This window comes from Lentinula edodes (genome assembly GCF_021015755.1).
Source record: "Lentinula edodes strain Le(Bin) 0899 ss11 chromosome Unknown C8R40scaffold_3, whole genome shotgun sequence".
Taxonomy (NCBI): domain Eukaryota; kingdom Fungi; phylum Basidiomycota; class Agaricomycetes; order Agaricales; family Omphalotaceae; genus Lentinula; species Lentinula edodes.
The window spans coordinates 102,977-118,041 of NW_025764309.1; the positions used below are offsets into that span (position 1 = coordinate 102,977).

Here is a 15,065-nt window from a genome sequence, read left to right on the forward strand (position 1 = left end):
AAATGGCCAAATGTGGTTGTTTGTGTATGTTACTATCAAAACTTACACAACGTTGATGTCGGACAGCGCGACACCAAAGCCACTGTCGGCAGTGCGAGAATGGGGTCGTAACAATGATGAATCAGGCTCGGCATTCAGTGGACTCGGAAGAGGGAAGAGAGGTGGGGGACCTGGCAGAGGTATTCCGAGGGGAGGTAGAGGCGGTAGAGGCGGCGCTAGTTTTAGAGCCAGAGGAAGAGGGAGAGGGTCTGGCAACAACGGAACGACGATAACGACGACAAATACATCTGCAATAACGAGTACAGTGACGAAACCAGCTGAAGTAGCGAGCAAGCCATCAACGGCGACGTTCAAGGCAAAATTATCTGAAACGACCGCTACTCCGAAGAATACGCCCTTGGGAAAAACTGGAGGGCGTAGACGCTCGAATGCCAAAACTATTCCTCAGATCACTGTGCCTCCGCCATCGACATCGACATCGACGACAATCACCGACGAGGTAAATGCCCTGGTTGAGCACGTCCGCGCAGGGGCCCTCACACCCAACGGCCCGATTACTCCATTCACTCCCAGCCACATTGACTGGGCTGGAGACGAAGAGGAAGATGGGAGTCTACCTGACCTGGATGACTGGGGTGTCAGCACCAGCAGTGGAGGTGCCCCAGGCACTTTCGAGCCAGCGAGCACAGTTGAAACTACCAAAGGCTCAAACATGAAACCAGATGCTATATCACCAATTTTAGTCGAAGGGCTCAAGTCTCTACCTGAGCCCAAAGTTCCAGAACATCCCGAGCCAGAAACGGAGGTCAAAGCGGCTTCCCCTGTTCCTTATCCAGAACGTCTTAATTCCAAACAGACCTCACCTTCGGAGACAATTTCAACTTCAACTTCGTCTTCCTTATATCCTTCCTTCCCCCATAAGCCTTCTTCTGGCTCCGTAAACCGGCCTCCAAAGAACAAACTTGGTGTGACTGGTAGTTCCCGTGACGGAAGTACTCCCCGTCCACCTCGAACTTCACGGGGTAGCAGGAATAATCTGGCTGCCATCCAGCCAGGTCCTGAATCTAGTCACGACATCAATACCAAAAATACTGGTAAGCCAGTTTCTGGTGGTGTTTCGCTGTCTACACCAACGCCTCTTACGAACCATGGTGCAATTTCACTTACACCTCCGGAGTCACCTACTAAGGGTTTAACAGACTCAATGCATGCTCCAAAACCTGGGCTTGCTTCAGCGGAACCTGTGCGGTCTAAAGCCAATATTCCCGCATCTCTGAACATCAACGGTGGTTCTGCATCCAAGGTAGGATCATACGTTCCTCCGCACACACGCAATTCCCGCCCGGCATTTGTGCCCACACCTGCGCCTCCGCCGAGTGACAATGGTAGTCTTACGGCAGAGTTCACCTTCCCATCTCTCAGCCCAAGTCCGATATCTGGGCATTATCCTACTGGACCTCGTGGACCAGGTGGAGGAGGTCCTAGTGAGTCTGCAGGGTCAGATCGACCCCACGACAGATTCAACGGCAGGAACGGTGCTTTCAACGGGAACGGGTCTGGTTTTAATCCGAGATATAATAATCATGCACCACGACATTACCAGCAGGACCCGAATCATGCTGCTAATCATTTCTCGCGCGATAGACCAGTGCATCAACCTCAAACCCAGTCACATCACTCTGATCCTCTGCACCCTGGACTGAATCGTTCTGATTCTCCGCACCATACTCCTCGCCATACTCCTCATCACTCGAGGGAGCATTCGGCTTCCCGCCCTGTCATTACGGGTGATGCTATTTCGAAACTGGCGAGGACGATCGCGGGAAGTCCCGCCAAGGCGTAGTGCGGGAGTCCGGTGGGGCACCCCAGAATGCCCTCATAGGAACAGGAAGCTTGCTTGTTTGAACGACGATGATCTATGTATTTATCGATTTTCGATTTTCCCCTTTATCTCTCTCGACCTTACTCTCAGAATCGGAATTCGCCTTTTTCTTCCATCTCGAATTGTTTTTTCTCATTGTGTACATATATCGCCTACTCATGATCCCAGGTTCTCATTCGATCTTTTTCATCTAATCCCGACAACGATTCTTTATCTTCTTCATCTACTACACTAGCTTGACTCCTTGATCGACTTTTACTTTTTACAACCAGGCTTCCTTTCCAACAACCAATTTTGTATATACATCCATCTATTCAGTTACATACATATATTATTATATACCTACTGCTCGAACTTTTTGTTTCTCGCACGCTTCTGAAATTGGCTTCTGCGAACTTGCCAAAGTTTGTCTCTCAGTTCCTTTAAGTTATCCATCGAGCGGTTCAATCTTTAACAAGGAACAAATTTTATCAGTTCTGCAGAACATACATACATGTACAAGCACTCAAAACAGTTCAAAAAAGTGCTTGGGGAGCACTCCTCGCTGCTCTCAGGTAGGCGGTTAGCTGAATTTACAGGTTTTGCAGATGTCGTTGATTTTGAAACATCTGTATTTCTGGTGATATCAGCTTGTTAATCTTATCTCATCATTCTCAACAAGCTCAGTCGCAAGCAAGGCCTTTTGACCCGACACAGATTGTAGCGGGACAATTTGAATGAATCAAGGAAGTAAAATTCCACTGCATTTGTACATATCCTTAAACACTTGGACAGTTTGATAAAAACTATTTTACAAAAAGGCAGTCAAGTTTGCTGATGACCTAGGACAGAGGTTCAACGACTCTATGAGGAATAGAATCGAAATTCACATACCTCAGCTGAGACGAGTGATAAACCTCACACTATGTTACATACATTGTTTGTAGAGCAACTGAAAGATCCTATAGACGTCCCCGTGTCGACATTGATACATTCCGAATTCCCTTCCCCAGAGAAAAAGAAGTGTTCACCACTGCAACCATCGTCCTCGTAGAATGTGACACAGTGTGTACCACTGGCAACAACCTACATGCAGATACTTCAACTGGCGGAAAAATGAAAGAGCAAGAGGAAGTAGAAACCTCAAAAGAGTGTCGACCATCAAAGGAGTGGCATGAATTATCGCAAGCGACGTTATCGCCTTCGTCGCCAGTGCAAGCATTTCCACTCCAGGCAATGATATCTGCAGCGACTTGGGGCGAGGAGATCAACATGACAGCGGCGAAGACGGTTGCGACAAGAGAAACAAGTTGCATGGTTCCAGGTTTGACTGGTGGGTAATGTTTAGTGCAAGAGAGGTTGAAGCGACCTGGGGACCTATGTCGGTTCTGCATACCTTTTATACCCTCTAGAAATTCTAGCCTTGGAATATTCGAGCATGCTCAGTGATCCTCAGATGAAAATCTGTCTACGGACAATTTGCCGCAGCTTATGGATTTCGAGCCCCCGGATACTGGCGACAACAGAGTGGGCAAAACGCCGCGAGGAACTGTAAGAACACTTCTCCAGGGGGTTCGGGCCTTGGCACGGATCTAAGTATGTCACCAACTGTCACCAGGCTTGGTGGTTTCTCTTCACAGACTTCCTACCGGAATATTGCTTCTCAGTCTGGGCTGCAAAACGCAGGAACGGAGGATTTTTTATTGAGTATACGAGCACAAAGAGAAGACGGTCTTTCTTTCTTCCTCCGCAACACTTCCTTTCTCACTTGACCAAGATGACGATCGTTTAGATGAATCTCGCCTTATTTCCATCATTTGAACATGTTTGTGCGTGGGACTGGTTCGAATCAGAAAAGTCAAGGATGAGTTCAATATAGTTTTCCAACAACGGGGCGACCGATTGCAGTCGCTCCAAATGAGGGTTTGAGTCGTGATGTACAGGCATCTTGAGATGATTAACATGCGCGTCAAATATAGCGATAGACGCGCCCAGACGAGATGTAACGGATAAAGCGCGAGCCAAGAGTGAAAGGTAAGAGGAAGACGTCGAAGAGGGCTGGGTTGAGTTAGTAAAGTATGCCGAAAGCTCGTGAATGATGACTAGCAGAGGTCTAGGAGGTTTGAGCAAATGAGGGGAGTATGCTGAATTCGTCATGGTAGATGTATCGTGCACAGCAGATGGGAACGGCGTGTCTGTGTCAATAACTTGAAGGGAAGAGAGTAGAAGCGCCATGTGAGCTGCTGTAAGAGGATAACTGATTCAAGATTTACCAATTTTCTGATAATTAGTTCCAAGTGAGACGTACAAGATCTGCACCCGCTCTGTCTGTGCTGATATCTTGCCAGTCAATTTGAGCCCTTGCAGTGAAGCACGCAGGCTATTTCCAGAATTCTCTCTGCCAGAGCATGCTAGGATAATTATGCTACGATCTGGATTTGGAAAGGACAACGCGAGATTAAGTGGGCAGGCGCTCGGATAAGGGCCTTTTACAAGCAGACTTGAAAAGTTGGGCAATAAGGGACCATGATTGGGCGGGAAAAGAGACGCCATGCGGGTGTAGCGCTTGATCTTCCTTTGTGGCGTAACACAATTTATGTACTTATGGGTAGGCAAGTTGCAAGAATGTACAAGTATTCTACACAGGATAATATACATATGAAGGTGATACAATGACAACTTAATAAATGGAATAGCCATTTCGTGAGGACCAGGATATCGAGTGGGAATTTTCACAGTGGTATCAGATCTCAGGAGAGACCTTTGGTAGGCGATTTCGCCGAGGATATTACCCTAGTGTTTATTACTGACCGGGAGGATGCTGAACGACGGCTGCTCCTTCGAGGTCCATCAGTGTTAGTAGTCGGACTGTTGAGACGAGTGACACTATTGGAATCGGCAGGATCGTCTTCATACTCCCCTTCCGCATCCTCGTCTTCCAAGTCATTTTTTACCATTTTGCCCTCTAAAATAGTGCTATCCATATCTGAGCTAGCGGCTGAGGTAGAGACTGCAGCCGCAGCTTGGTCGGCCAAGACGTCGAGTGCACTAGGAGTCCGCATCGGTCGGTTTGAACTAACCACCAGGCTTTTCTGCCTTTTCGCAGGCGGAAGCATATCCGTGTCTTCGTATCCTCCCAGTTCACTCGCAGGACGGCGTGAACCTACATTACTATCGATATCTATCCCTCCTTCGTGGGCCTTATCTCTAGTTATAAATTGATTGGAGCCAGGATCCATCATGCTTCTCGCAGCGCTTAGGAGGGAGTCCATACCAGTGAGCTGCGTCTTTTGCGTTGACCCTGCAGATGAAGATGCTGACAGTGCCCTAGGTTTAGGACGCGTTTGTTTCGTTCTTCTTTGCTTCGACGAGCCTGCTATGACTTCGTCGTCCAAGATCCCCTCCAGCTCCCTTCCACTCCGCGAGGGAGTACGTTTCAACGAATTTGTTTTACCTACGCCGCTGCTCTTTGGCAATGCTTTCTCCTTACCCTTACCCTTCACTGATCTACTCCCACCGGCAGAAGAACGTAGTGTCGCAGTTGAACGAGTTTTCTCTTTACTCCTTTCTGACTTTGATTTCTCCGCGATCTCCCTTTCCTTCTTCTCCCTTTCTCTTTCCTTCTGCTTCTTTGCTTTCTCCTTTTCTCTCCATTCTTTCTCTTTCTCTTTTCTTTCCTTTTGCCCTTTCTCTAGTTCGGCGTCCACGATTCCAGCAGCAAATGCCGCTCGCTTCCTGCCAATCATTCTAGCTGCGAGTAGGAGATGCTCCATGCGAGCATCGGATGTGAGAGGTCTAGCTGGCTTGGATAAGGAGGACGCAAGTGGTGGTTCAATTGCTGAATCGAATGCTGCATTTTCGGAACGTTCATTGAGTCCTGGAGCTGAAGGTGCGCCCAAGATCGCCGATGGTGTTTCAAGAGAAGGTGGAGTAACCGGTGGCTGGATGTGGGCAGGCCAAAGTAAAAGTGTACCTGGAGGTTCAGTTCGTCTGGAGACGTGTTTTTCCGAACGTACTGATTTGAAAGGAAGTACATTTGAATCGTCCTGCAGCTGGTCTGGAATATACGACAAAGAATGAGAAATCTCGCCGTCAAGGTCGTTGGGGGTTCGTAAAGAAGTGCCTTGTGTTCCTACACCAATTGAGTTTGGAGAGTCATTTGAGGCGCTGATATTAGCAGCGACATGGTCGACTTCTTGATCAAGGTGATCAATGTCCTTATGTTTCGCTTCAAGCTTCTTTCTGCGCGAGCGTTGTGCACGAACCGCTTCCTTACCAGAAGCCGCGGGATAAGGGAGACTTGCAAGGTACGCAGCGGCATGGGATAATGAGGATTCTGAGGCAGTCGCAGGGAAAGGATCCAGAAGGAGTACTGGTTTCAGTTTGACCATCTCATCCTCGAGGGAGGTCAACCGTTTCAATAGTTGTTGCTCCTGCATCGAGATGAGCATTAGCGGCTTGTTTTAAAGGAAGTAAACTTCATGTCGGGGAATGCTCACTCTTCGTCGTAAATCTTCGTTGTCTGTTTGCAAGATAGAGCAATACCGCTCCAGTTCCTGAAAATCATGTCACAAATTCGGTTCGAAGTCCTCGTATACTAAGAAGGATTTGCCTGGTGACGATTTGAATAATGATCCTTCGCATTTCTTTGAGCAATAAGTGCCTCGGAAGCCCTTTCCCATCCCTCCCTTTCAGATTCCCATCTAGCCCGCTCTTCTTCAGCTTGTTGAATCAGATAGTCACGTTGAGTGGAGAGGTCCAAAATTATGGCTGCTTGGCTAGCAATTTGAGCAGAGCTGGGCCGAGAAGATTCAGTGAGTCTGAGGACCTGTGTGCATATGATTAATCGGACAGTGTATTCGGTAGTGAACGCACCATTCTGGCCAACTCCCGTTCCCTCGAGTTCATCCCATCAGAGCTTAGGACACCCATATTCAGCACTTGAGCACGAAATTGAATTACTTCTTCGTCCTGAAGTGGCTCTAAATCTGACCCTATTTCCTGTTCGGTGACTTGTGGATTTATGAGATCGTTTGAATTATCTAGTATAAGCATAGCTGGAGAGCCGACAGAGCCCAGACTACCTTGAAGGGAGCTAGAAGTGAACGCACTGTCAGCAGCTAACCTGGAATAGATGACCGTAGCGGCGCTGCGCGTGGTGAGCGTAAATTCCAACATTGACACGGACCGGAAATCGCAGGCGCGTTAGTCACTCGTGACCTGTTTCTCACCAATCAAAGCAGTAAAATTGGTTGTGTATCTTTGTGTATGTAGTACATATAATAAGTATCAACTCTGACTGGTACAATGGAACATTGCTTTCGACTGCGTCCTCGTTCACCGTCCAGGAGCGTAGCTTACGGCATCAGTAAAGATCAAGCTAGGCTTGCGTTCCGCCAGGTCCAATAACATTCTGTTCAAATTGAGCAATGAGTAGGAGGTAGATCCTTGTACAGTAGAAATAGCATACTCCGCAAAGTAACTATTTGCCCATGCAAACCACGTTCGAGTAAAATCACTCTGATTGTAGATTGACACAGACTCATGTATTAAGCCTAGCCCATCTGTGTTCTATCGGGTAAAAACACTCATAGGTAACAACTCAAGCATTAGGTGACAATGTAGCTCACATTCACTATGAGGTAGAGCGATTGCATGATCTCCTCGTCGTCGTCAGTACCAAATATAGCAGAGATCTGAGACATGGGCCTGTGAAGTGTCATTGATAGAATTCTAATTAGAGCAGTACATGTCACACCAAGGATTCCATGCATCAATGTGAGGGCCACTATTGTGTTTCATTTCAGCAAAATTCTGGAGTCTAGATTGTAGACCTACCCAATTCCGCTGAAGTTCTGGCCGGCCGCATAATAAGGGTTCCTACGAGACAAGAGCAATTGGCGGGTTGCAACATAGGAAGGATTGTCTTTCTCCAGGAATCCAAGGTACGGTAGGGAAAGCAACGAAGGCACGTTGGCATCATCCATGACATAGCGTCCACCGTAACCTGCATGATGATCGAAAATTCATATCGGACTTAGACCTAGGGAAATATATTTACCATTTGTCTCATAGGCGAAAATGTTGTCTACAAGCTGTGAGGTGATGGCAATTATTGAACCAGGTATATATCAAGAAAACTATGTACTCGCCGTATTGGCCCATATTGACTCGTTTATCCTACTGCTCCATTCCTTAGCTGACTGGCTGATACTGGCCCCTTGACCTGCCTCATCGAGTATGAGGGCTAGATTCGTCAATTCGACAGACAACATCGCATTTGCGGGAGTCAGGAAAGCAAATGTACTCAGGTCATCCGATGGGCGATGATGTGTCCCGACCTGCAAAAGATAGCGCATTAATCTCGCACTTCAAAAGCTCAGATGTGCTATTCGGTATCACCATTCCCGTATACGCCTTCGGTTCACCGTTACCACCGTTATTCACCGCAGGAGAAAGTGATCCAGCTGATCCAGTCCAATTGTAATAAGAGATGAAGTTGAAGTTTTCGTCCCAGGATCCTTGAGATTGGTTGTTAATGACCTGGAATATTTGGTCGATCGCCGAAAACCCTGGGTACGGAAGTAAGCTGTAGTATCAATAAGAAAAAAGCTTGAAACTGTTACAGTTGTCATTCATAAATGAATCATCCTTTGTTTCATTGTAATAAGAGGTCGAAAGTTTCAAAAAGCCACATAGGGAATCTATTTCGTATTTGCATTCGAATACGGTCTGGTTATCCACGGGTCTGCCATATTGTCATTGGAGGAAGGAGCGAGTTATATTGACGCTGAGCTTACGGATTCACTATCACATCCGTAGCATAGCCGTTGAGAGATGGAGGAAGACCGCTTTCGGGAGGAGGTTGAAACGCGCCACCTTGGGATTCACATATTCAACTTGGGCGTGAATTTAGGAATGGGAAAAAGGGAGTATCGTACAATAGGGATATTGCGTGATATATCGAGCTTCATTGTTAATCACTGCCTTGACCAACGTCGCTAGCTCCGAGTCCATGGAGAGGAGGCTGCGATAATGTGCAAACTGAAGCGGGGGATGACACTGAGATCGCGTGGTCAAACCACTTGAGGGTGTACATGCCTGATTCGCGGTGTCACGAAGCCATTGAGCTCTGTGAAAGAGGAAAGTTTACGTTCGACGACCAGGGGAAGATAGACAGAACGAAGACCAACGTGATATCCTAAACATAAAATGAACAAAGCATCAATAGAATCATGGGATAAGACGCGTCTAATTAAAGACTTACTCCAGTGATGATGAAAGCCAGATTTTCACTCTTCCAGAACACAAGTCAATCTTACTGACAGATTCATATTGACGAGTGACAGACCTGGTTATAGTATTTCACCGTCGTATCTTCGGAGAAACGGTTAACACGTCCAAAGACGCGTAAGGATGTGGAGAAAAATCACCAAGAGTGTTTGGAAATGTGTTTTCGAAGAGCCGAGCTATATCTGGATCTTTGAGACGCGACTTCATGTCGTTAATAACTGTCTGTAGCATTGATGTTCATAAGCATTCACGAAATAATGGATCAGTATCGAAACACACCTCCACTGCACTACTATTGAAAGTACGACAAGCTGGAGCAGGACGCATGAACGGGAGACCCAATGTGCCGTTCGAGGGATTGCCTTGAGGACTAGCGGAATATGTCGTGAAGTCTGGACATTGTGATTGGGCTACAGAAGGACCGCCCAAAAGGATACCCGTCACAATTGCGCTGGCCGTTTGCGGGAATCTCATTCGTGAAATCCTCCCGGCGATCTTGAAGAAAGTTGGAGAGAGATGTGGAAAGACGTTGAAGTCATAGGGCAGCATAGACCGGTTCTTATACCTCGTCGACAGACCTATGAGATCCTCTAATATTGGAATTCGAAGCATATGATGCTACCGTCCACGAGATCACCCAGAATGATATGGGGAATTGAGATGGTACGGACGTCGGAGATCATGCATGGACCTGCATGGACTGTCTACTGCGCGCGTGACAACTTCGAACTCGTTCAAACCTTCCGCAAGAATATTCATTGGTGATGGAAGAGAGAAGGGTGAAATGGACCATCGAGACTACTTAATGTATACACTACATAGTGAACTAAGAACGAGACTATATGAGGGATGTAGCTTACAGGGCATAACGTGACAGGCAGAAAAGAAACAGATACATGATGTGTAGTAGCGAGAGCGATCATTGAACTCCAGCAGTGTCAGCAAATTGATCCTTAATTTCTTCTGGGGCTTCCTTGGAACCATTTACAGTGACAGCAAATGCTGTTTTGGGTAGGGACACTACAGGTTCTGGAGTTTTCTCCACCCCTGGCTTTTCGGCTTGGGCTACAGTTTCCGAGGAAAGTTTCTCTTGAGGTGTAGAAGCCCGTTTTGTAGCAGGCAGGCTGGTGATGTGAGGAGAAGTCGGAGCATCAGCAGCTTCAGAAGGGGCAGTCGTCGAGGACGATATATCTTCAGTTATCGGTCGGCCTTCAACAACAGGACTATTCCCAGCCTCATCCAACTTTTCCGAGCCATGAACCTGGTCCGTGCCAAGTGTCCCCGTTCGAACACTATTTGTAGTCCATACACTTCTCTCCCTTACCAAAGATGGCTGAATACGAGCACTCCATCGACTGACTTCACTTTCCCAGCTACCTCTCCTAGTACTTCGTGGCCGTAAAGCTCGCAAACTCGCGTCCACATCTCTATCATCAAGGGGCTCCTCGTCATTCTGGCTTTCTGCATCCGCATAGGCACCCTCAAATTGAGATACTGAATCAGCGCCTCCACCGACGGCTGAAGGTGGTGCAGAGCTCCAACCTATCGGAGTCCCCATACCCACTCGAAGTCCAGGAATGGCATAAGCTGAAGATGCCAAAGTCAACATGGAAGCATTGTCCAGCGGTGGTGATGAGGGACGAGGATTATTGCGAGGATGGTGTGTTGTATGTAGGGGTGCTTGGACCGAGTTCATAGAATTCTGCGGTGCAGTGGTAGTAGAAGACGGACGCGAAGAAGATTGTGGCGAAGGCGGCAGAGCGGAAAAAGTGATGGACGCTCCGCTGCTAAGAATGGGAGTAGTAGAAGTGGATGATGTCCGTACATGCGGAAAACGAGTCACTTGGGTATTTGGAGTGAGTGGTGCTTCAGCAATATGTGCCATGCCCCCATGCACATCGACGCTCAAAAGAGTCGTCGGTTTAGTGCTAGCAGCGATGCTTTTGAATGTGCGGGGGTCGGAAAGGTAGGAAGAGGATGAACGAGAGGGTGATGGGGAAGGAGGTGAGCTGGGGGGTAAAGGTCGGACAGAAGCATCTTCATCTGCCTCTAAACGACTTGGAGTCCATGCTGACCCACGAGCAAGTGACTCATCGTCTGAACAACCACTATCAGAAATAGAACTATCGCGTAAATCATCGTCGCCATTCAATGAGATTGTGTTTCGTCTGCCTCCAGGAGCTGTGTCGAATCGGCCTTGCTGACGATTAACATGTGCAGGCACAGTAGACGGCAACGGTGAAGAGGTGATTCGATTCGTTGGTCGCCCAGGAATAGCGAGATTTCGCAAGCCAGTTTGTGAAGCACTATCTCTCTTCGCCTTCACCGTTCCTGCTAGTTTCCTCTGAAACCAGTTAATGATTGGCTGACTACGTCGAGGTATCTTTTTCGGCTGAAGACTTTGAGAATTATAATTAAGCTTCGTGGAAGGTTTCGGGGCTGCAGGTTTAACGTTCGCTGTAGTAGCAGCAGCCGGGATAGAGGGAACAGATGCAGTCATCGCGAGCACTGGAGAAAAGATAAATTATCGTAGGTGACGGTAGTGGTGGTGGAGTGAGTTTAAACTCTTTAAACATGTGCCTCATGCGTTGCGCCCCTGATACCAACCAATTTGACAATGACGGTACATATTCAATACTGTTGGACTACGAGATACTGTACAACTCGCGTTACATGTACAAATGAGCGTATAATTGTCTTCAACCTCACCAATCCATTTTCTTCGGGGCTCTTTTCGCTGCTACGGGGATCTTTCCAGCCTTGTATCCAAACCCGTCTAACCACGGCCACAACTCGCTTCTCCTGTGCTCGAACACCTCAATTGAGTCAACATCCTGCAACGTCAAGGCAATGTCATCTAGCCCATTCAAGAGACAGTGTCTTCTAAACGGGTCTGTGGTAAATGAGATCGAAGGCATGCCGTTGGGACGACGAATTTCTTGTTTCTCCAAGTCCACTTCGAGCTCCAGACCGGCTTCCGCGTCTTGTGCGAGAACCATGCAGTCCTCCTGAGGCACCGCGACAGGCAGCATGCCATTCTGCATGGAGTTGTTTCGGAAGATATCCGCGAAACTAGGAGCAATCACACAACGAATACCAAAGTCATTCCTACAGAATACCAAATCAATTTGACAATTAAGCTTCAAGCAGCTAGTAAACTTACAAACTCCATGGTGCATGTTCACGAGAGCTTCCGCATCCAAAGTTTTTGCCAGTGCAAACGAGAATCTTAGCCTGAGTATAAGGCTCGCGATTAAGAACAAAGTCGGTCTTGGCACCCGTCGTCGGGTCGAAACGGAAATTGTAGAAGAGTGCGTTCGAGAGTCCTGTTCGCTTAAGAGTTTTTAAGAACTGTTTGGGTATGATCATATCTGTATCGACATTCTCGATGTGCAAAGGGGCAGTTATTCCCTTCAAGACAATGAACTTTTCGACGGAGGAAGGCGCTTCGCTAGGAGGTAAATTGGTTCCACCTGTGGATGGAGTAGTAGATTGAATGGGATCGGGAGAGGGAAGAACAGGATCGTCCATGAAGTCAAATGCGGAAGTGAGCTTGAGTTTTGGTCCTGCAGCGATGTTGGCTTCAGCAGTGGCCCCGAGGAATTTGCGAACATCAGTCAGCTTCCCAGTCATCGCTGCAGCTGCAGCCATGGCAGGGCTGACAAGGTGAGTACGACCGCCGGCACCCTGTCTACCTTCAAAGTTTCTGTTACTGGTACTCGCACAACGTTCACCAGGCGAAAGTTGATCTGGGTTCATGCCTAGACACATTGAACATCCAGCTTCACGCCAATCAAATCCAGCGCGTTTGAAAACAACGTCTAAGCCCTCCGTCTCCGCCTGTTTTTTAATCAAACCGGATCCGGGGACAATCATAGCAAGAATACCAGGAGCGACCTTGGCTTCCGGACCAGCCGCTAGAACAATTTTCGCAGCAGAGCGGAGATCCTCGATTCGGCTGTTCGTACAAGAGCCAATGAAGACCTTGTCGATTTTGATGTCCTGCATAGGCGTGTTGGGAGTGAGGCCCATGTAAGTCAAAGAACGCGTGACAGAGGCACGCTTGACCGGGTCTTCAATTGTTGAAGGATCAGGGACAACGCCAGTTATGGGTGCTACGTCCTGAGGAGATGTACCCCAAGTGACGGTCGGAATGATGTCGGAGGCGGGGATGTTGACTTCGATATCAAACTTGGCATCGGGGTCTGTTTTGAGTGTTTGCCAGTAAGTAACAGCGCGATCCCAAGTTTCGCCTTTAGGGGAAAGCGGACGATTACGGAGGTAGGCAAAGGTGATTTCGTCCGGGGCGATCATACCAGCACGAGCTCCGGCTTCGATGCTCATGTTGCAGATGCTCATCCGGGCCTCCATACTGAGACTACGAATGACAGAGCCCGCGTATTCTATGACAGCCCCAGTACCACCTGCAGTACCGATGACACCGATTATATGGAGAACAACATCCTTGGATGTAACACCCTCAATCAATTCGCCATCGACAGTGATTCGCATATTCTTACTCTTCTTTTGTAAAAGAGTTTGAGTTGCTAGGACATGCTCGACTTCAGAGGTACCAATCCCGAATGCCAAAGATCCGAAGGCTCCATGAGCTGAAGAGAACATCAGCGTCACGAACCATGTATCATCATATACAGTGCGTACTCGATGTATGAGAGTCACCACATACGCAGGTAATACCCGGAAGCTAATGAACGGCATGAGCACTAGGCAAAGTTGTCCTCCATGAATATCCGAATATCCTTACAGTAAATCCTTGTTCAGGACCGATGATATGCACAATGCCTATCACGACACATGAATTGAGGGTACAGATCGCACAGATGGGACTCACCTTGACGCTTATCAGTCATACCGAAATATGTTAATCCAAACTCTTTTACGTTTTCCTCCAAGGCAACACATTGAGCCCGTGAATCAGGCTCGTCGATGAAAGCTTCGACATTGGAAAAGTTTTTGCGAGACGAAGTTCTGGGTATGATGTCATTTCACTTCAAGATTTCGCGGGAGGATAGAGAACATACGGGACGTTATGATCAACAGTAGCCAAAGTGCAATCAGGACGACGAACCTGACGACTGGCAGTGCGCCTAGAATGGATTGGAAGATCAGCAGAATGAAGGATCGTATACGAATGTGACTCACAAGCCTTCGAACGCTTGTGGACTGGTGACTTCGTGGACGAGGTGGCTGCAGAACATTTGGTTGTTAGTCGATACTTCGAAGTCTCGAGCGATGTATTCACCGGTCAATGTAGATTAATGCTAATCCGTCCTTCTTCTCTTCACTGCATGTATGTATCCTGTTCATAACGAGTTTGATAAGACATCTCGATATCACTCACACAACGTGGTCGTCCCAAATTTTATCGTAAAGAGTACGGGGAGGTTTAACGGGAGCAGGCATGGTTTACCAATGACAATAGAAGATATGCGGAAAACAGGTATTTATACTGGATGAGCGTCGAGATGAAGGTCAAAATTCCTATCGGCCGACTTTTTTCGGCCTATGGACAAGCCAATGAAATGTTTTGAAAATCCAATCTACTTACAAGCGCTCACTCACCGTGTTGAGACCGCCCCTCATCAAAGCGGGAAGGTACACGGGGAATCTGCCTGAAATCTGCTTTAGAGTAATACAAAGAATCGAATCCTACTACATCGTGCTATGCTCAGAATCCTATCTGAATCAACTTTGACTGTTTTTCCCCCAAAAAAACAACGAAATTTGAATGAATTCAGTGCTTCCAGTCAACACAGGTTGTAGTACTGTTGTAGTACTGGAGAATTATCAATACATTCGACAAGTAGCAACTTATATGGTCGACAGTGACGAGAAAAGGCTATGTAAAGCATGCACTCCAAAGACAAGTATCAAAACCACCACTGCTAGG

The 15,065-nt window shown here is 47.5% G+C and overlaps 7 protein-coding genes across 7 annotated transcripts; 1 reads left to right on the top strand and 6 right to left on the bottom strand.

Annotated features, from left to right (window-relative positions):
- Nucleotides 1-55: 55 nt before the first annotated feature.
- C8R40DRAFT_1165804 (uncharacterized protein) lies at nt 56-1,843 on the top strand (the record flags this gene model as incomplete). Its single annotated transcript, XM_046230748.1, has 1 exon — nt 56-1,843. One exon carries the CDS (start codon nt 56-58, stop codon nt 1,841-1,843), a length of 1,788 nt encoding a protein of 595 aa, XP_046090635.1.
- A 936-nt stretch (nt 1,844-2,779) lies between these two features.
- C8R40DRAFT_1035319 (uncharacterized protein) lies at nt 2,780-3,177 on the bottom strand (the record flags this gene model as incomplete). The annotated part of the gene is made up of 2 exons (XM_046223490.1): nt 2,780-2,947; nt 3,004-3,177. The coding sequence occupies 2 exons, from the start codon at nt 3,175-3,177 to the stop codon at nt 2,780-2,782; spliced, it is 342 nt and encodes a 113-aa protein (XP_046090636.1).
- Nucleotides 3,178-3,649: 472 nt separating this feature from the next.
- Nucleotides 3,650-4,414, bottom strand: C8R40DRAFT_1165805 (uncharacterized protein; the record flags this gene model as incomplete). Its single annotated transcript, XM_046230749.1, has 2 exons — nt 3,650-4,118; nt 4,170-4,414. The coding sequence occupies 2 exons, from the start codon at nt 4,412-4,414 to the stop codon at nt 3,650-3,652; spliced, it is 714 nt and encodes a 237-aa protein (XP_046090637.1).
- A 109-nt stretch (nt 4,415-4,523) lies between these two features.
- On the bottom strand, nt 4,524-7,032 carry C8R40DRAFT_1234017 (uncharacterized protein). Its single transcript, XM_046233348.1, has 4 exons — nt 6,737-7,032; nt 6,474-6,689; nt 6,361-6,417; nt 4,524-6,294 (listed from the first exon to the last, which is right to left on the bottom strand). The coding sequence occupies exons 1-4, from the start codon at nt 6,914-6,916 to the stop codon at nt 4,612-4,614; spliced, it is 2,136 nt and encodes a 711-aa protein (XP_046090638.1). The 5' UTR covers nt 6,917-7,032; the 3' UTR covers nt 4,524-4,611.
- A 55-nt stretch (nt 7,033-7,087) lies between these two features.
- On the bottom strand, nt 7,088-9,628 carry C8R40DRAFT_1270305 (Six-hairpin glycosidase-like protein; the record flags this gene model as incomplete). The annotated part of the gene is made up of 18 exons (XM_046234036.1): nt 7,088-7,274; nt 7,332-7,432; nt 7,492-7,570; nt 7,620-7,649; nt 7,700-7,868; nt 7,923-7,956; nt 8,014-8,202; nt 8,264-8,433; nt 8,488-8,609; nt 8,662-8,740; nt 8,803-8,905; nt 8,963-8,993; nt 9,055-9,062; nt 9,129-9,158; nt 9,213-9,238; nt 9,295-9,376; nt 9,434-9,564; nt 9,592-9,628. 18 exons carry the CDS (start codon nt 9,626-9,628, stop codon nt 7,199-7,201), a joined length of 1,497 nt encoding a protein of 498 aa, XP_046090639.1. The 3' UTR covers nt 7,088-7,198.
- Nucleotides 9,629-9,894: 266 nt separating this feature from the next.
- Nucleotides 9,895-11,758, bottom strand: C8R40DRAFT_1082240 (uncharacterized protein). The gene has a single exon (XM_046227188.1). The coding sequence runs from the start codon at nt 11,652-11,654 to the stop codon at nt 10,074-10,076; it is 1,581 nt and encodes a 526-aa protein (XP_046090640.1). The 5' UTR covers nt 11,655-11,758; the 3' UTR covers nt 9,895-10,073.
- On the bottom strand, nt 11,759-15,028 carry C8R40DRAFT_1082241 (aconitase family-domain-containing protein). Its single transcript, XM_046227189.1, has 9 exons — nt 14,517-15,028; nt 14,418-14,459; nt 14,318-14,362; nt 14,197-14,262; nt 14,007-14,143; nt 13,920-13,957; nt 13,817-13,859; nt 12,318-13,764; nt 11,759-12,262 (listed from the first exon to the last, which is right to left on the bottom strand). Exons 1-9 carry the CDS (start codon nt 14,576-14,578, stop codon nt 11,860-11,862), a joined length of 2,283 nt encoding a protein of 760 aa, XP_046090641.1. The 5' UTR covers nt 14,579-15,028; the 3' UTR covers nt 11,759-11,859.
- Between the last annotated feature and the right edge of the window lie 37 nt (nt 15,029-15,065).